The 21,923-nt window shown below is 41.2% G+C and overlaps 1 protein-coding gene across 1 annotated transcript in view; it reads left to right on the top strand.

Moving 5' to 3' along the window:
* LOC126240282 (transformation/transcription domain-associated protein) overlaps positions 1-21,923 on the top strand; it is a 491,514-nt gene that overhangs the window by 401,001 nt on the left and 68,590 nt on the right. Inside the window, exon 58 of the mRNA XM_049947913.1 lies at positions 9,165-9,301. Within this exon, the coding sequence (XP_049803870.1) occupies positions 9,165-9,301 (137 nt within the window). The remainder of the gene's footprint in view (positions 1-9,164; positions 9,302-21,923) is intronic.

Genomic DNA, 21,923 nt, shown 5'->3' with positions numbered 1-21,923 from the left:
AGGTTTATGCTAAATAGAGATCACACAATATTGGGTTTATACTATAGTTAGCTCCATACACTGATTGCATTGAAAAAAAAATTCTATTATACCACAATTAATATTAAGACCTAGTATTCAAGATGGTTTTTACTGCATATTACCTCTGCTGCTGCCCCAAATTATACTAATTTCACACATGAGCTGATTACTTCAGATGTTAATTATAATTTTCAGATAATCTGCACCTTCTCCTCCACATATGCTGGCACCTTTCATTTTCTGTGGTTGACTTTACCTCTTTGTTTGACAGAAATTCTTTAATCATGATACCAATTTACTTTCATTGTATTTCATAAAACCAGAATCAACACGTATCCAAATACCACTGCCGTTTTTCTTATATTGCCTTTCCTTCCATTCTCTTAAGATTCCATACTTATCACCAACACAACATAAAATATATTCCTATACTAAAGTATCCTGCAGTACAAAATCACTTGAAGGTTGAAGATAAAATGTTTCTGATTCACTTATAAACTACAGATAGGATAGGAGAAGAGTTTGACTGCCTCAGGAAACACAAAAAATAACCATATTATTACCACATAATTCAATCCAATTCAGAACGTTGAACCCCCTACTTGCTTCCAGAATTACCATCTTCTCCGCCATTTGTGTTCCTTGAATTTCTCCTACCATTTTCATGCCCGTTCTGACTATCCTACACCCAGTCATTCCTTGTATTTCTACTAGGACAAGCTGTATTCATCCTATCTATCTGAAACTGTCTCCGTAATTGATTGTTATCATCAAATTCCTTCTACAATCTTCCACTGAGGACTGCACACACACCACTTTATCAACATAATTTAAAAAATCACTAATATTACCCCTAGGGGCAGGTACAGGCAATTCTCTAACTTTCTGAGGCAACTTAGCTTCTAAACACATAATTATTGATTCACTACCTAGCTCTTTGTCCAAATATTTCAGTTTGCTTATCCAAAACTGACAGAAACCTTTCACAATACCTTTCCTAGAGTCAAATATCTCTCCTCCCCAAAATTCACTCACAATTCTCTGCTGCTCCTCTTTGCACCAATATTCATCTAAAAATGCTTTCTCAAAGATATGCCACAAAGTCCAACTACCAGCTACCTGAGCTGCCCACCCATAAGCAAATGTCATTGTCTCTTTGTCATTCCATGTTTCAGGCAAATCATTGAATCCCTAGTGAAATCCAGTGGATGCACTTCCCCAGAAGTTTCAAAAGTATTAAATTTCTTACAACTAACAAATGAGGGACTGTTTGGGACACTACACACTCTATGCTTTAGATTTTGTACTTCTTCCACTTTTTTCCCCATTTCAGCCAATTTTGAACCCATATTTTTATCTACTTTTACCAGTTTTTCCTTTACCACTACTGCACACTTGGTTTCTTCCTCCGTTTCTAAATCATTTTTAATCTGCTCTTTCTGGTTCTCAAGTTTGACTTTATTTCCAACACAAAATTTCCTGGCCGCTTTGACTTCATATTTACACTGTTTCTCGGAAGCCTCCACCCTCCTACTATAGCCGTCACGAAGCTTCTTTCTCTCTTCTACACATTTATCACTCATTAAGGTTAATTTACCATTAGTATTCTGTACTACTCTCTTTATCTTTTCATCACAGTCTTTCACTATCACCTCGATCTTCTTATTTACTTCTGAAAGATTGGAGCTGACTACCTTAACTTCAGTTCATCCTTTAAGCTAGCCGTGTCAGGTTTAATGCTATCAGTTTTATTTTCCACCCTACTATCATCATCTTTCATACTGGTACTACTCAAACTATTCGTAACTTGCCTTAACATCGCTTCCAGTTTTCTTTCTGCCATAAACTTATGCCTTTGCTGACTTTCACTACTAGATTCTTCCTCGTTAGCCTTAACAATTTCACACACTCAAGTACTGTTTTCGTCCATTTCGCTCACTCACTACACATTGTAGATGACACTTTTGTCATCTCATCTACAACATGACTTTTGTCCTCATCATTCAAAGCTACATTCGTGTCTGATTTATAACCACTATCATCTGCCAAATCAGTCCCAATTAAGTCTTTCTTTTCATTTAGAAGCTTAACCTGTACAGCTTTGTTATCAATCACATCACACCCCTTTGTCTGTTCTCCCCCATCACACTATCTTGTTCGTTAAGGCCACTCATTATGTATCACTTAATATAAAATGGCTTTTGCTATGAATTACCTTATTTTTATTCACTCGTCTGCTGCTGCTGTGGTTACTTACACTCGTCCAAAACCCACTTCTTTACGTCAGGTGGGTCGAGTCCAGCTGGCATGGCGATTGGCTGCTGTGGCTGTCCTCCGTCATGGCTGCTCCAACGTAGCTTAATTCCAGATTGGCTGCTGTGTCCAACATTTGTAATGGCTGCCTCCATAACCCCGGCCAACGATCTGTTGTTACGCTGTGTTGTTGATGCTTCCTATTGCATTATTTGTTCATGCGTGATCAAACCTATGGAATGCTGTAATTACTTTTCACTCTCAATTAGTCTGTTCACTGAACTCAGTAATACTGGTGCCACACGTACTTTAAATGCAGTTATTCCATCCAAACTGCACTGTTCACTGTTCACTGTTCGAAGTTTGCGAGTCCTTGTTTTTGTGTCCAAATACAATATTGCCCATCCCAGATGAGCCTCCAAATGTGACATTTGTCTGCTTTATTTCTTCGTTGACAGTCCTCGGTGTCGACGTACTGCATTGTTATACTGGCTGAAAAATGGGGGATGGAAGTTCAACACTGACTACTGTAAATGAAGTAGCAGACAGTTGCACAATTACATTTCACAGTTCTTTACTTTCATTGTCCACAACCCCCCAATATTACACAATTATATGGCCAGTTCACTATTGGTAAATGTTGATAAGCTTCATAAATAGGTTGCAGGCAACATCAACATCCTGCTACAATGGTTTGCTGTTGAACAGCTATGAGCAGTAAAAACCTAACCACACAGCTCACAGTTCTTGCCTAATAATACAGTAAGTGTGACACTGTTTTTCAAATACACACATCAAAAAATGTTTTGCATCACCTCGGTTGTCAGAGTTCCGGAACCTGTACAGAAAATTGGAATAGAGATAGACATAAACATCATTTTCGCCCTTTTTATTGCTCATGAAAACCACACATTGCATGTTGCACCACTGTACAGTGAGACATTCAGAGGTGGTGGTCCAGATTGCTGCACACACCAGTACCTCTAATACCCAGTAGCACATACTCTTGCACTGATGCATGGCTGTATTCATTGTGGCATATTAGCCAAAAGTTCATCTAGGCAATGTTGGTCCAGATTGTCCCACTCCTCAACGGCGATTCAGTGTAGGTGCCTAAGAATAGTTGATGGGTCACGTCGTCCATAAACAGCCCTTTTCAATCCTATCCCAGGCATGTTCGATAGGGTTCATGTCTGGATAACATGCTGGCCACTCTAGTCAAGTGATGACATTACCCTGAAGGAAGTCATTCATAAGATGTGCTCGATGGTGGCGTGAATTGTCAACCGTGAAGACAAATGACTCGCCAATATGGTTGCACTGTTGGTCAGAGGATGGCGTTCCCATATTGTACAGTTGTTACGGCACCTTCTATGACCACCAGCAGCATACGTCGACTCCACATAATGCCACCCCAAAACAGCAGGACTTGCTGCACTAGCTGGACAGTGTGTCTAAGGCATTCAGCCTGACCGGGTTGCCTCAGACGATTGTCTGGTTGAAGGCATATGCGACACTCGTCGGTGGAGAGAATGTGATGCCAGTGCCAATCCCAAGCAGTCCATTCTGAATATTGTTGGGCCCATCTGTACCACACTGCAAAGTGTTGTGGTTCCAAAGATGGTCCTCGCCATGGACATCAGGAGTGAAGTTGCGCATCATGCAGTCTATTGCGCACAGTTTGAGTTGTAACAAGACGTCCTGAACTGCATGAAAAGCATTATTCAACATGGTGGCGTTGCTGTCAGGGTTCCTCCGAGCCATAATCTGTAGGTAGCGGTCATCCACTGCAGTAGTAGCCCTTGGGCGGCCTGAGCGAGGCATGTAATCGACAGTTCCAGTCTCTCTGTATCTCCTCCATGTCTGAACGACATCGCTTGGTTCACTTAGAGATATCTGGACACTTACCTTGTTGAGAGCCCTTCCCGGCACAAAGTGACAATGATGACGTGATCAATCTGTGGTACTGACCGTCTAGACATGGTTGAACTACAGACAGCACGAGCCATGTTCCTTCTTCCTGGTGGAACGGCTGGAACTGATTGGCTGTCAGAGCCCCTCTGTCTAATAGGTGCTGCTCATGCATGGTTGTTTACATCTTGGGCGGGTTCAGTGAAATCTGTGAACAGTTAAAGGGGCTGTGTCTGTGATATAATATCCACAGTCAACATCTGTCTTCAGGAGATCTGGGAACAAGGGTGATGCAAAACTTTTTTTGATGTGTGTAAATTAAACGGACATTGTCATTAACTGTTCTAACACATGGCCTATTTGTGTTACACTTATTCCACTGTTAAGTTGATGCATTGTTGTTAATCTAACCAATATGTGTTTCCCATCTGAAAATCGGCCGTCAACTGACTTTATTGGGACTAAAACTCGGTCCATTATATATCCGCGCAGTAATAGGCACTGAAACCGTACATTGTTCAATGTTTAAGTTACAGAAATTACAATTAAAACATAAAGCATTCAATTAACTGACTACATCAAAAAATTCCTTTCTTTTAACAATTCCTTTTACCTCAAAGGTTAGACTGAATTATTTGTTTAAAGAATGAAATTAAAAACTCAATCAAAAAGCAGCTCAGTAAAAAAAAAAAAAAAAACTGGTTTCATGAAACAGAAGAAGATCTAAAACAAGCAGGAATCAATAAAGAAATGATAGATGAAAGAGACAAATTCAGAAACAAAATTATGAATACGAAATTTGTAGTAAAAGAAAGGAGGAGACCAGGGAAAATATGGGCGGAACAAAGGAAACACAAACACAATCAAAGAATGAAGAGGTTTTGGGAAGAGAAAAAGACGAATAAAACAAAAAAGGGGAAAATTGAATAATAATGCTACGCTGTCTTAAGGGCAAAAATGTATAATAATAATTTAATGAAGTTAACAGATATAATTATAGAAACAATACTTTTGACAAACCTGGTAATTATTTTGGAATTAATTATGGGCTCAATTTGCTAATATGTTTTCGAATAGAGCCAAATAAATAATTTAAGAATCGTAGTAGTTCTTCTTCCAAATGTGCAGGACTTATATTAGTTTTTAAGTCAACAATGGAATCTAAGTCATGAAACAATTACTGATTTCACCTATAATGAGCTGTAGCAAAAGATATTAACTAGGAATGCTCTAGATGACATTATTCAGAAAATTCCAGATAAAAACATCATCATTCTTCTTGGAGATTTTAATGCACAGATTGGTAAAAAAAAAGATATAAGAAAATAGTTGGAAACCATCCTGCACACAAGTGAACAAACAGAAATGGTGTGAGACTAACAGAACTTTGCCAAGCACACAATTTAATTCTTAAATCCACAGCTTTCAAGAAAATACCACGAAGACAAAAGACATGGGTATCCCCAAATCCTAGCCTTTGGGAATTTCAACTTGATCATGTGGCAATCCAGAAGATTTCTAGCAAAGAAATCATGAATATTAGGGTACTCAGGGGTGCAAACTTGGATTCAGACTACCACCTTTCTAAAATTAAGTTCAAAGTCATCCCAAACAGGAAACGCAGCATGAAACAAATTAAGGGTCGGAAGTATAGCACAGAAAAGATATTAAAATCACATGAATTCACAAAAGCAACAGAAACCATTCAGACACAAAGCTGGGGGGATATCAAGGAAAACCTCATTACTACAGCTGAACGGGTAGCACCTAACAAAAAAAGTAAAAAACATGCCTGGTGGTCGCTGGAATGTGATACCCTCATTGAAACAAAAAAACAGGCATGGCAAAATTGGCAATCACAGAAAACAGAAGAAAGCAGACTGAATTTCATTACAGTTAGAAAACTGGTAGATAAAAATATAAAAAGGATTAAGAAGACACATGAAAACAAAACTCTCCTCCAAATTGATGAAGAATTTGCTAAAAACAACACAAGAAGCTTTTACGGAACTTTCAACAAAGGTTATCAAGATACAAAGCACCCACCCTCCAATTTCGAGATGTAAATGGGACCATCGCTCACAACAACACAGAAAACTGCAAAATACTAGCAGGCTACTTTGAGAAACTCTTGACTTGTGAACCCATCCTTGAAAAATTTGAATCCATCCCAAACAACCGTGAGAAGCCGGATTCAGAACCACCGACGACTGAAGAACTACAGAAAGTCATTTCAGAACTTAAAAACAACAAGGCGTCCGGAGAAAATCAAATAGTGGCCGAACTATGGAAAAAGGCTGACAAAAGTGCAGTTACGTCCCTAAAGTGTGTTTTCGATCAAATCTGGAAAGAAGAAGAGATCCCCGCAGAATGGTAAACAGCTCTCATCCACCCTATCCACAAGAAAGGTTTGAAGACAGACCCCAACAATTACAGAGGAATATCACTGCTGGATATAATGTACAAGATTCTTTCTAAAGTCCTTTTGAACAGGGCAGTGCCGCAATTGGATCCGCAAATCGGGGAATACCAGGGAGGTTTTAGAAAGGGTAGATTATGTTCGGAACAAATACTAAACCTCAAAAACATAATGGCATACCAAAAATCAAGGGCAAAGACATACGTAATCTCCTTCATTGATTTCAAAAAAGCGTATGATTCGATTGATAGAGAATCTCTGTTATCAGTCCTGGAAGAAATGGGTTTGGATAAGAAAACAACTAATATTATAAAAGCGACACTTGCGAATAAATTTTCGAAAGTTACATTTATGGGCGAACTATCGGAACCCTTTGAAATAAAAATGGGAGTGCGACAGGGCGATGGGCTCTCACCGTTGCTGTTCAATTGTGCGCTTGAGAATGTAGTCAGAGAATGGAACACAAATATTAAGAGTGGTGTAAGACTGGGTTGCAAAAAGATGAACCTTAAAGTAAATAGCATTGCTTTTGCAGATGATATGGCCCTGTTTGCTGAAACAGTGGAAGAAGCACGGGAGCAAATCCTTGAACTAAAGAAACAAGCAGCTAAAATTGGTCTTCACATCTCCTTTGAAAAAACTAAGATATTGACAAACATCAAGCACTGATGTAAATACCTCAAAGTTCAAGAACAGAAGATTGAAATAGTAAAAGAATTCAAATATCTCGGAGAATGGATTAGTTGGAATGCTGGGGAAAGCAAAGCAATGGAATCCAGAAAAAATAAACTTGAATTGGCCTTCCAACTAACAAAAAATACATACAACAAAAAATCCCTTTCATGGGGCTCCAGAATTACACATTACAGGACAGTGATTAAGCCAGAAGCACTGTATGCAGCAGAAACACTTAACATGAATTTCAAAGGCCAAATGGAGAAACTTGAGCTAAAGAAAAGAAAAATTTTAAGAAAAATCATTGGGCCAAAATTTCAAGACAATAAGATTATATACATCAAAAATGAAACTCTCTAAAAGAAAATTGAAAAACTTTCAGATTCTATGCGAAAAAGGAGAATAAATTTTTATGGTCATCTTCTCAGAATGAATTCCAACAGATTAACTAAGCAAATCTTTGACTTCTTCCGTAACCGAAAAACGAAGCCCAACTGGTTTAAAGAAACTGAGAAAGACCTAGTGGAATTAAAGATTTCAGAAAATTCACTTATTGATCGAACTGCTAAATTAATTACTAAAGATGAAAACATAAGGTTCCATGACAAATCCACACAAAAGAGGAAGAAGAGAGAAGAAGATCAGAAAGAATGAAGAAATACTGGGCCCTAAGAAAAGAACAACGCACAAAGAAATGATTGATCCAGTGTACCCCAAAGAGGGTGAAATGAAAGAAGAAGAAATTAAGAAATTAATTACATACACAAAACGAAGCACAGAATTAGACCTGGTGCTATATTCCTTAAGACTGAGTGTCCACCTTTCTCTTTTGTGGAAATGCAGATTATACTCATGCATGTTAATAGTAATTAGGCAAAAATGAATTTAAGGAGGCAGATGGCAAAACAAGAGAGGAAGTAAAGAGCTCCCAGCTTGCTACATCATGACAGTAACTATGATGAATAATGAAAATAAATTCATACCTTTATCAAGCACAGATGTCAAACTGTTAGATGCACAAGAATAAAATTTTTTCACCTAATAGTTTTTTAAAAATCAGATGACAAGCATTTCATAGCCACTGGCTTGTCCGCTCCACTGCTTTGCTGAGAACACTTGTAACTGTCGCTCTCACTGTTGCACGTGCTGCAGTGACGAGATTCAAACACGTTTGAATTCAAACGTCTCTAGTTGTGTAATGGAGAACAGGCAGTGCCATGGACGTTGCCCCAATAGGACACTTCCATAAGCATACCTGCGGTGGTGTTTCGTCATCTGAAGCTGTCGTGCACTTCTGTCGCTTACATAGGAGAAGGCCTTACTGTCACAGTGTATGTTGTTCATTGCTGTGAAAGTATATAAACTTGCAGGGGTTTATGTAAAGAGGGACTAGTAAGTGTGCAAAGTTTTTTATTTCATTGTTGCTTCCCTGGCAGTGGAAATTGGGTATGTCTACTGTTAAATACTTTTTTTTATGGAAATCAAAGGCTATTCTTTTACCACATTCCTAAGCAGCTATATGTATAATTTTAATTTATTGGCAGCTATAGGCCTACTGTTACCTTAACGGAGGATGCTGTTGTACATTAATAGGACACATTTGCAGGGGTATATCACATCCATAATTGGGCGAAATTGCCTGAAGATGAAGCCTTAGTCGCTTCAAAATCAGTTGAAAGTAAAACAATAAACACAGCTGAGGGAAGAGCAGTGAAAGAATAGCTTTAGTTTTCCATAGCAAACAGTGTATTTATTCTTTCTTGTATTTTTGTTTTGGCATTTAATAAATTTGTTGGGGAAGAATATTGTATGATAATGACTGTATTTTACTTCACACTTTCTTGTTTACTCAATATGTGACCCTGATGAATCTCTCTCTTTGCAGCTGATGGTCAGCAGGTGGCATCAGAGGCTGGCCCTATAAGGGCGACGCCACCCATGTGGCGCTGCTCCCGCGTGATGCATATGCTCCGTGACATCCACCCCACCGTCCTGTCATCGCTAGAAGGCATTGTCGACCAGGTATGTATCCCATTCCGCAATATTTTTTTCCTTCAGTGAACCAGTTTTCCCAATTCACTAATGGCATGTCTCACAGTAATGCTGTAGTTTCCATTTATTCTTTTTTTTATGCCTTAGAACCCCTGACCAACGTTAAACAGTTATGAAACATGTCCCAGATTGGTTGTGCATGACTATTCCCTTTCCATTCTAAAATATCAAGTCACCAGTCCGTTGACTAATTTGACACTGTTGTCCATCTTTGTCTCTCTTGTGCTAATCTTTTCTTCTCAGCGTCTTCCGTAATCTGTTTTGGATGTTCTAGTCTTTGTCTGCCTTCGTAATTTTTTTCACGTACTGCTCCTTCCAGTACCAAGCTGTCCCTTCTTCAAGTAACTGTTTCCTGTAGACTTCAGTTGTCACCCTTTTTACTACTTCATTTTGCACCTCATCTGTTCTCATAATTTCCAACTTACTTTGAGAGCATCACATTCAAATGCTTTCAGTTTCTTCTGTACCTAGAGTCATATCTTTCTTAATATCTTCACATGTTCTCCTCAGTATTTCCCATTTAGCCTCTTTGCACTCCCTGTTAATTTGCACCTTCGCTGGTGCATTCCTTCCTAATTTGAAAAATTCCATTATGCTCTTCTTCCATAAGCTCGAGTGTTTCTCGAGTCATCTTTGCTTTTACTTTATGTATATGTGGAATTTTCTGTCCTGCGGTAATTATTTCCTTGCTTATTACATTCTACTCCTCTTGTTCTAAACCATCCCAAGACCCCACTGAATTCTTTTGGCATTGCACCTGAGCATTGCACCTGATGTGCCAGAAACTACTAATCAGTTTGCTAATTTGTCAGAGCTACTAAGTAAGGTTGATTTGCAGATCTTTGTATCTTGCAACTTTCTCAACTGTTGTTTGTTGAGTTTGCTATTGTCTAATATAGCGATGTGAACAATCCATGCTTTCTTTTTCTGCACAGGGGATGTTCAGTGTGTGAGAGTTCTGTGTTTGATTAGTCTGAAGTCAGTGGTTTGCCTTATTCATTTTTGACCAATGTTTCAGGCTTATGATCATACCAGTTGGCATAAGTTGCATTGTATCATATATGCCAGAATGTTGTGCTTCTGGTTATATGTCTGTGAAATCCTTGTACAACAGCTCAGGAAGTGGTTGGTTGGTTCCTCAAGAATTATGCTATGTCTGCGCATAAGGTCTTCTGCTTTCTCAGTTCTGTCTTTAACAGCATTCATGTGATAGCTTGTTCTTATGTTGTCAGAATACTCCTACCCTTTCCTTTTCCATAGCGTGTTCCTATGCTGTCAGAATAGTCCTACCCTTTCCTTTTCCAGGGTTCATTGATCAGCTACGATCAAGCCCTTGCTACTTAGTCTTCAGATTTGTCCAAAACTTGTTCATACAGTTCATTAGTGCATCTTTCGTCCCTTAAGATTGACATAGGTGTTATTATTATTATCATTGTTGTTGTTGTTGTTGTTGTTGTGTGGTCTTCAGTCCTGAGACTGGTTTGATGCAGCTCTCCACGCTACTCTATCCTGTGCAAGTTTCATCATCTCCCAGTACCTACTGCAGCCTACATCCCTCTGAATCTGCTTAGTGTATTCATCTCTTGGTCTCCCTCTACGATTTTTACCCTCCACACTGCCCTCCAGTACTAAATTGGTGATCCCTTGATGCCTCAGAACATGTCCTACCAACCGATCCCTTCTTCTAGTCAAGTTGTGCCACAAACTCCTCCCTAGTCCTATTCAGTACCTCCTCATTAGTTATGTGATCTACCCATCTAATCTTCAGCATTCTTCTGTAGCACCACATTTTGAAAGCTTCTATTCTCTTCTTGTCCAAACTATTTATCGTCCATGTTTCACTTCCATACATGGCTACATTCCATACATATACTTTCAGAAACGACTTCCTGACACTTAAATCTATACTCGATGTTAACAAATTTCTCTTCTTCAGAAACGCTTTCCTTTCCATTGCCAGTCCACATTTTATATCCTCTCTACTTCGACCATCATCAGTTATTTTGCTCCCCAAATAGCTAAACTCATTTACTACTTTAAGTGTCTCATTTCCTAATCTAATTCCTTCAGCATCACCTGACTTAATTTGACTACATTCCATTATCCTCATTTTGCTTTTGTTGATGTTCATCTTATATCCTCCTTTCAAGACACTGTCCATTCCGTTCAACTGCTCTTCCAAGTCCTTTGCTGTCTCTGACAGAATTACAATGTCATCGGCGAACCTCAAAGTTTTTATTTCTTCTCCGTGGATTTTAATACCTAGTCTGAACTTTACTGCTTGCTCAATATACAAATGTGATTTGAGACTTTCTCGGCGTATTCCATTCGTGAAATCTTCTCGGGTGATCAGCCGAGTAAAGGCGTCGTCTTCTCGCAACGTTTCGAAGGGTTTCGTACCCATCATCTTCAAGCGAAGTGTCGAGATGCTGTGTTGCGCGGTCCTATAAAGGCTCCTGGACCAGTGACTGATTCCGGGCGCCGACCAATCAGGTACCTGCGGAATCGGCCGCCGCGCCAGTGGTGGGAGGTTCGCGGCGCGGACCGGGCGTCGAGTCCCTGCCGGTTCCTAATACGTCTGTGGCCGCTGCCGTCTTCGTGCCGGAGCGTTCTCTTCTAATTTTAGTTATTGCGGGATTCCAGGCTGTACTAAGTTGGAAACCAGTGTCTCGATTGATCAGGTTGCTGTTCAACCGAATTTCTACAGCCTCTTTGAAAACTGAGTCCCAAAATCCTTTAGCGTCACACAGCTTCTTCGTACCCTCAAAGAGGAAGGTGTGTCCTTCGTTAAGGCTATGTTCCGCTACCGCCGATTTTTCTGTCTGACCAAGGCGTACATTTCTAATGTGTTCCGCGCGCCTCTGCGTGATGCAGCGCTGCGTTTGTCCGATGTATTTCGTACCACATTCACATTCAATACTGTATACGCCCGGAGTCTGCAGTCCTAGGTGGTCTTTGACTGAGCCAAGTATGTCCTTAATTTTACTTGGGGCATGAAAAATTGTCTTGATGTTGTGCTTCTCCAGAATGCGGGCAATCTTGGCTGTTGGCGGTCCCGCGTATGGTAGAAATGCCAGGCATCTGGTCTCATCTTCTTCTTCTGGTGTGTCTACCTTCCTGCTCTTGTGTAGGGCACGCGAGATTTGCGTCTCATTATAACCGTTGCTGCGGAAGGTCTTCCTTAGGTGTTGTAACTCTGCAGGTAGGCTGTCATCATCACAGATAGACTTGGCCCTGTGCACAAGTGTGTTAAGCACTGAGTTGCGTTGTGCTGGGTGGTAGCAACTCTGTGCATGAAGGTATAAATCCGTATGTGTCTTCTTCCTATACACAGCGTGACCCAAGGTGCCATCAGGGTGCCTCTTAATTAGAATGTCAAGGAAGGGCAAGCTTCCGTTTTCTTCCACCTCCATGGTGAATTGTATGTTGCTGTGTATGCTGTTGAGATGTCGCAGGAAGTCTTGCAGGTTCTCTCTGCCATGTGGCCACACGACAAAAGTGTCGTCCACATATCTGTAAAAGGCTTTAGGTTTCAATGGGGCGGTGTCTAGGGCTATGTCTTCAAAGTGCTCCATGTAAAGATTAGCGATGCCTGGAGCTAAGGGGGACCCCATGGCTACACCATCCACTTGTTCATAAAATTTGCCTCCACACTTGAAGTAGGTGTTTGTTAACACATGCCGGAACAGCTTTATTGTGTCCTCACTAAAGCGTGTTTCGAGCAGCGCTAGGGAGTCTTCCAGCGGTACTCGTGTGAAGAGTGAGGTGACGTCAAAGCTGACAAGAAGATCTTCTTTATCCAGGCGAAAGCCTTGTAGTACCTTCACAAACTCCGCCGAGTTCTTGACATGGTGCTCACAGTGACCCACGATCGGTTTGAGCAGTTGTGCTAGGTACTTGGCTAAACCATATGTCGGTGAGTTGATGGTGCTCACTATGGGTCGCAATGGAACTCCGTCTTTTTGGATCTTAGGGAGCCCATATAGCCGTGGTGGTGCCGGTGCTCTGGGGTACAGCTTCCTGATGACGTCCTTTTCCAGTCCAGCGTCATTGAGCAAGGCGATGGTCTTGCGAGTCACGGAAGCTGTCGTGTCCTTGTCCAGTTGCTTGTAGGCAGTATCTTGTAGCAGTGAGTTTATCTTCTGCCAATAATCTGCTTTCCTCAGTATCACCGTGGCATTGCCTTTGTCAGCAGCTAGAACGACAGTGTCCTCATCCTCATGTAGGGCCTTAAGAGCCTTCCATTCAGCAGACGTTATGTTGTTCTTGGGCATTTTTGCCTTCTCCAGGACCCTGCACGTCTCTCTCCTAACTTCCTCAGCTGCCTCCGTAGGGAGGCCGCGCACGGCTTGCTCGATGCTGCTGATAATGTCTCGCTTAGGTAGTGTCCTGGGTACTGGAGCAAAGTTAAGTCCTCTCGACAGCACTGACATTGTGGTCTCGTCCAGCAAGCCGTGCGCGGCCTCCCTACGGAGGCAGCTGAGGAAGTTAGGAGAGAGACGTGCAGGGTCCTGGAGAAGGCAAAAATGCCCAAGAACAACATAACGTCTGCTGAATGGAAGGCTCTTAAGGCCCTACATGAGGATGAGGACACTGTCGTTCTAGCTGCTGACAAAGGCAATGCCACGGTGATACTGAGGAAAGAAGATTATTGGCAGAAGATAAACTCACTGCTACAAGATACTGCCTACAAGCAACTGGACAAGGACACGACAGCTTCCGTGACTCGCAAGACCATCGCCTTGCTCAATGACGCTGGACTGGAAAAGGACGTCATCAGGAAGCTGTACCCCAGAGCACCGGCACCACCACGGCTATATGGGCTCCCTAAGATCCACAAAGACGAAGTTCCATTGCGACCCATAGTGAGCACCATCAACTCACCGACATATGGTTTAGCCAAGTACCTAGCACAACTGCTCAAACCGATCGTGGGTCACTGTGAGCACCATGTCAAGAACTCGGCGGAGTTTGTGAAGGTACTACAAGGCTTTCGCCTGGATAAAGAAGATCTTCTTGTCAGCTTTGACGTCACCTCACTCTTCACACGAGTACCGCTGGAAGACTCCCTAGCGCTGCTCGAAACACGCTTTAGTGAGGACACAATAAAGCTGTTCCGGCATGTGTTAACAAACACCTACTTCAAGTGTGGAGGCAAATTTTATGAACAAGTGGATGGTGTAGCCATGGGGTCCCCCTTAGCTCCAGGCATCGCTAATCTTTACATGGAGCACTTTGAAGACATAGCCCTGGACACCGCCCCATTGAAACCTAAAGCCTTTTACAGATATGTGGACGACACTTTTGTCGTGTGGCCACATGGCAGAGAGAACCTGCAAGACTTCCTGCGACATCTCAACAGCATGCACAGCAACATACAATTCACCATGGAGGTGGAAGAAAACGGAAGCTTGCCCTTCCTTGACATTCTAATTAAGAGGCACCCTGATGGCACCTTGGGTCACGCTGTGTATAGGAAGAAGACACATACGGATTTATACCTTCATGCACAGAGTTGCTACCACCCAGCACAACGCAACTCAGTGCTTAACACACTTGTGCACAGGGCCAAGTCTATCTGTGATGATGACAGCCTACCTGCAGAGTTACAACACCTAAGGAAGACCTTCCGCAGCAACGGTTATAATGAGACGCAAATCTCGCGTGCCCTACACAAGAGCAGGAAGGTAGACACACCAGAAGAAGAAGATGAGACCAGATGCCTGGCATTTCTTCCATACGCGGGACCGCCAACAGCCAAGATTGCCCGCATTCTGGAGAAGCACAACACCAAGACAATTTTTCATGCCCCAAGTAAAATTAAGGACATACTTGGCTCAGTCAAAGACCACCTAGGACTGCAGACTCCGGGCGTATACAGTATTGAATGTGAATGTGGTACGAAATACATCGGACAAACGCAGCGCTGCATCACGCAGAGGCGCGCGGAACACATTAGAAATGTACGCCTTGGTCAGACAGAAAAATCGGCGGTAGCGGAACATAGCCTTAACGAAGGACACACCTTCCTCTTTGAGGGTACGAAGAAGCTGTGTGACGCTAAAGGATTTTGGGACTCAGTTTTCAAAGAGGCTGTAGAAATTCGGTTGAACAGCAACCTGATCAATCGAGACACTGGTTTCCAACTTAGTACAGCCTGGAATCCCGCAATAACTAAAATTAGAAGAGAACGCTCCGGCACGAAGACGGCAGCGGCCACAGACGTATTAGGAACCGGCAGGGACTCGACGCCCGGTCCGCGCCGCGAACCTCCCACCACTGGCGCGGCGGCCGATTCCGCAGGTACCTGATTGGTCGGCGCCCGGAATCAGTCACTGGTCCAGGAGCCTTTATAGGACCGCGCAACACAGCATCTCGACACTTCGCTTGAAGATGATGGGTACGAAACCCTTCGAAACGTTGCGAGAAGACGACGCCTTTACTCGGCTGATCACCCGAGAAGATTTCACGAATGCTCAATATACAGATTGAATAGCATCGGGCAGAAGCTACAACCCTGTCTCACTCCCTTCCCAACCACTGTTTCCCTTTCATGTCCCTCGACTCTTGTAATAGCCATCTGGTTTCTGTGCAAATTGTAAATAGCCTTTCGCTCCATGTATTTTACCCCTGCCACCTTCAGAATTTGAAAGAGAGTATTCCAGTCAACATTGTCAAAAGCTTTCTCTAAGTCTACAAATGCTAGAAACGTAGATTTGCCTTTCCTTAATCTTTCTTCTGAGATAAGTCATAAGGTCAGTACTGCCTCACGTGTTTCAATATTTCTATGGAATCCAAACTGATCTTCCCCAAGGTCGGCTTCTACCAGTTTTTCCATTCGTCTGTAAAGAATTCGCGTTAGTATTTTGCAGATGTGGCTTATTAAACTGATTGTTCGGTAAACTTTGGGATTGGAATTAATATATTCTTCTTGAAGTCTGAGGGTATTTTGCCTGTCTCATACATTTTGCTCACCAGATGGTAGAGTTTTGCCAGGACTGTTTCTCCGAAGGCCGTCAGTAGTTCTAATGGAATGTTGTCTACTCCCTGGGCCTTGTTTCGACGTAGCTCTTTCAGTGCTCTATCAAACTCTTCACGCAGTATCACATCTCCCATTTCATCTTTATCTACATCCTCTTCCATTTCCATAATATTGCCCTCAAGTGCATCGCCCTTGTATAGACCCTCTATATACTACTTCCACCTTTCTGCTTTCCCTTCTTTGCGTAGAACTGGGTTTCCATCTGAGCTCTTGATATTCATACAAGTGGTTCTCTTTTCTCCAAAGATCTCTTTAATTTTCGTGTAGGCAGTATCTATCTTACCCCCTAGTGAGACAAGCCTCTACATCCTTACATTTGTCCTCTAGCCATGCCTTCTTAGCCATTTTGCACTTCCTGTCGATCTCATTTTTGAGACGTTTGTATTCCTTTTTGCCTGCTTCATTTACTGCATTTTTGTAGTTTCTCCTTTCGTCAATTAAATTCAATATTTCTTCTGTCACCCAAGGATTTCTAATAGCCCTAGTCTTTTTACCTACTTGATCCTCTGCTGCCTTCACTACTTCATCCCTCAGAGCTACCCATTTTTCTTCTACTGTATTTCTTTCCCCCATTCCTGTCAATTGTTCCCTTATGCTCTCCCTGAAACTCTGTACAACCTGTGGTTTAGTCAGTTTATCCAGGTCCCATCTCCTTAAATTCCCACCTGTTTGCAGTGTCTTCAGTTTTAATCTACAGTTCATAACCAATAGATTGTGGTCAGAGTCCACATCTGCCCCTTTAAATGTCTTACAATGTAAAACCTGGTTCCTGAATGTCTGTCTTACCATTATATAATCTATCTGAAACCTGTCAGTATCTCCAGGCTTCTTCCGTGTATACAACCTTCTATCATGATTCTTGAACCAAGTGTTAGCTATGATTAAGTTGTGCTGTGTGCAAAATTCCACTAGGCGGCTTCCTCTTTTATTTCTTACCTCCAATCCATATTCACCTACTACGTTTCCTTCTCTCCCTTTTCCTACTACCGAATTCCAGTCACCCATGACTATTAAATTTTCGTCTCCCTTCACAATCTGATGAATTTCTTTTATTTCATCATATATTTCTTCAATTTCTTCATCATCTGCAGAGCTAGTTGGCATACAAACTTGTACTACTGTAGTACGCGTGGGCTTCGTATGTATCTTGGCCACAATAATGCGTTCACTATGTTGTTTGTAGTAGCTTACCCGCATTCCTATTTTTTTACTCATTATTGAACCTACTCCTGCATTACCCCTATTTGATTTTGTGTTTATAACCCTGTAGTCACCTGACCAGAAGTCTTGTTCTTCCTGCCACTGAACTTCACTAATTCCCACTATATCTAACTTTAACCAATCAATTTCCATTTTTAAATTTTCTAACCTACCTGCCCGATTAAGGGATCTGACATTCCACGCTCTGATCCGTAGAACGCCAGTTTTCTTTCTCCTGATAACGATGTCGTCCTGAGTAGTCCCTGCCTGGAGATCCGAAAGGGGGACTATTTTACCTCCGGAATATTTTACCCAAGAGGACGCCATCATCATTTAACCATACATACAGCTGCATTCCCTCGGGAAAAATTACGGCCGTAGTTTCCCCTTACTTTCAACCGTTCGCAGTACCAGCACAGCAAGGCCGTTTTGGTTAGTGTTACAATGCCAGATCAGTGAATCATTCAGACCGTTGCCCCTGCAACTACTGAAAAGGCTGCTGCCCCTCTTCAGGAACCATACGTTTGTCTGGCCTCTCAACATATACCCCTCCGTTGTGGTTGCACCTACGGTACGGCTATCTGTATTGCTGAGGCACGCAAGCCTCCCCACCAACGGCAAGGTCTGTGGTTTATGAGGGGGATTATTATCATTATAATGATTATTGTGCTGTACAAGGTGGCAATGTTTAATGACTGATAAATAGTAGGAAATTGGATAGGCGATTTCCATGGCCTGTTCTTACAAATCATCCCAGCATTTAGCTAAAGTGGTTCAATGAAACCAGTAACTTGCTGTACAAATTAACTACACTTGGTCATCGTTATGAACAACAAAATCTTCCCAAGTATCACCCATTTAGTGACAATTGTCATTATGAGTGTGAAAAGTAAGAAGTGGACATGAAAACTAACCATGCACCCTTTTTTATGCCTTTAGATCAAGAATTATTACTACCCTCTGATGCAACAAAGTTTTTCTTTCTATTGAATATGAGAAAATTGCATCCACTATCATATTGTTGAAATATTTAGCTGATACACTGAGCGAGGTGGCACAGTAGTTAACATTCTAGACTTGCATCCAGTACAACGATGGTACAACTCCCTGCCTAACAATTCAGGATTAGGTTTTCCATGATTCTCTAAATTGCCTAAGGCAACTGCAAGGATGGTACCTTTGAAAGGGTACAGCTGATTTCCTTCATCATCTTTTCCTAATCTGAGCTTGCAATCTTCTCATCAAAGGGATGTTAAACACTAATCTTCATTCCTTCTTAATTAACTGATACCAGTCACTTATTTTTATAGAATTTTATTATTTTATAAATGTCTAATAATTTGCAGATGTTGATAAACTAAATTTAGAAAGTTTGGTCTTGAAATTAAAGACAGAATTTTTTATAAAGACTACATTATCCAGCATGATAATTGAAAAGACGTTTATATCCTGAGATATTTTATTAGTTAGTTAATTGTTCAGCTAATTCGACCTATACAAGATGTATCCTCTTTAATCTTAAGCTGACAAATACAGCTTCATTAGCTTTTTCCATACCAGTCTGTCCTCTGATAGTTGAAGTGTGCAGACTTTCTTCATTTGTTTACTCCAGTAGTCAGGTGGTCTGTCTTATGGTCTTTGTATTTCTCTGGGACTCCAATCTAGTTCTGCCTTTGGCCATCTTTGGTCATTTCTTCATTCAATGTGTCCTGCCCATTTCCATTTTGCCTTTATCCTTTCCACAACACCCCAACCTCTGTTATCGGTACACATACAACAGCATATGATACCAGTATGTTCTGAAACGCTGCATGTAAATTGCTCTTACATGTGCACTTATTTTCCGATCTTTCTTACTGAGATGTTGGAGTGGTCTTTCCATAGCTCTCTGAACTGTTCATAGTTTTCTTATGAAAGACTTCTTTAAAATCAGTTCCACAGCCATATATTAGTAAGGAAAGGAAACACTGTTCGAAAACAATGTTTTTTAAGTTTCAAGGTTGATTCAAATGAAAAAAGTTCCATAAAATTTTGAAAAGTTGTGTTATGGAGTCGGTAGGCGTCAGTAATGTTCATTGACGTTCAGAAAGTGACCAACAGGTGGCAGAGTGATGCTACAAGGGAGGGGAAGGTAGCAGTATCCACAACAAGATGTCTGCCCCATTGTCAACATGTACCACATTTGAGAAGCGATTTGTGTTGTGTTTTTTGTGTAGTTAAGGTGTCAAATTGAATTTCATCGCAGAATGAGAGCACAGTACAGTGATTTGTGTTTGATGTTGCAGCAAGTGTAAGAGTGGTCTAGGGAGTTTAAAAGTAGTGTAACAATTGTGGAGGATGCCCTAAGACCAGGGTAGGCTCACTGCATATTGACGGATGAGAACATTGCTTTAGTGGAGGAGTTTGTAAAGGAGAACAGACGTGTAACTCTGAATGAAATAGCTACAAGTTTGAAGATTACTATTAGTTCAGTGTAGAATATTGTTCACAAAGTACTGCAGGTCAATAAGGTGTCTGCAAGATGGGTGCCTTGTCAGGCAGGATTCAACCCCATGACTTGTCACATGTAAGGTTGATAAGTGTAACATCACCGGTTTTTCTAGTTGGTAGTTGATGGATTAGTATTGATTGGCCCTGGCTAAAACTCGTTGAGAGTCGGTAGAGCGATGATACTGTTATTAGGTAAAGACGATTTTACAAAAAACAGTGCTGAACTGAAGTCTCGACATGTGCGTGATATTTACTTCACCAGTTGTGACCAATATTACACTACTCGTCGTAATTAACTCATTTATATTCGATGGTTTAACAATTGCTATTAAAATAGGAATGATAAATTCAATTCCGTTCCACCGACACCAACTTCCCCGTAGTTTGTTTGTAATTTCAAATCTCTAATAAGTTGTAACATTAAGATTGCTTCCTAACGTCAAAGAGTTTCTATATATGCGCCGAGCTCTTCAGTCAAATATTATCGCAGCACACACAAGATAACAGTTATGTCTCTAAACAATTTTATACTTTGGAATCACAAATGCGTAAATTGGCATGAAAGGGTGGTTTATTTCACAGTAACAATCACTTCCTAACAAGGCCATGAAGAAGAAGCTTTCCCAGGTGGTGGTGGTGGTGGTGGTGGTGGTGGTGGTGGTGGTGGTGGTGATGGTGGAGGGAGGGGGGGGGGGAGATTTATAAATTGTCTGCTTTAAAACTATTGCCAAATTCCAAAGTCCATTTGCAATTACGAATGAAGTTAACTGTCTATCACTGTTCAGTGCATAACTAGAGTTGAGTTCGAGTTATCTAATTAAAAAGTTCACTTCGGTCTAATATGAGGTAGTTCTCTATCTGAATTCTAAACGATGTTATAGTTGTTGTCAATGTTTCGTTTCACCGCATCATAGTAGATTGCAATTATCAATCCTTGAAAAACAATCTAACCGCACCTACATATACCAGTATTCAAACAAGTCTGACCAGCTTCGGCTAACTCGCGTAACGTAGTGACAATGGATCAAATCTTCCTTAGCCATTACTCACGATTCTCAAAGAGTACTTGCACGAAGTATTCTTTGAGATCGTTGGTTCTGCTTTGCTAATTTTAATTATTATGATTTTCTGATTTACTATGATTTTGAGTTTATTGAGATTCTATCTTTCTTTTGTAGGTTGATAAATTACTAAATATAAGGTTCTGATATCAATATAATAGAGGGAAACATTCCACGTGGGAAAAATATATCTAAAAACAAAGATGATGTGACTTACCGAACGAAAGCGCTGGCAGGTCGATAGACACACAAACACACACACAAAATTCAAGCTTTCGCAACAAACTGTTGCCTCATCAGGAAAGAGGGGAAGGAGAGGGAAAGACGAAAGGATGTGGGTTTTAAGGGAGAGGGTAAGGAGTCATTCCAATCCCGGGAGCGGAAAGACTTACCTTAGGGGGGGAAAAGGACAGGTATGCGCGCGCGCACACACACACACACACACACACACACACACATATATATATATATATATATATATATATATATATATATATATATATATACAAGCAGACACATAATGTGTGTGTCCTTTTCCCCCCCCTAAGGTAAGTCTTTCCGCTCCCGGGATTGGAATGACTCCTTACCCTCTCCCTTAAAACCCACATCCTTTAGTGTTTCCCTCTCCTTCCCCTCTTTCCTGATGAGGCAACAGTTTGTTGCGAAAGCTTGAATTTTGTGTGTGTGTTTGTGTTTGTTTGTGTGTCTATCGACCTGCCAGCGCTTTCGTTCGGTAAGTTACATCATCTTTGTTTTTAGATATAAATATAAGGTTCTTGTTTCAAGCCAGCCGGAGTGC

Source organism: Schistocerca nitens, chromosome 1 (genome assembly GCF_023898315.1).
Source record: "Schistocerca nitens isolate TAMUIC-IGC-003100 chromosome 1, iqSchNite1.1, whole genome shotgun sequence".
Classification (NCBI taxonomy): domain Eukaryota; kingdom Metazoa; phylum Arthropoda; class Insecta; order Orthoptera; family Acrididae; genus Schistocerca; species Schistocerca nitens.
Note: the sequence above shows the minus strand (reverse complement) of the source record. Positions and strands in the feature narration are given on the sequence as shown.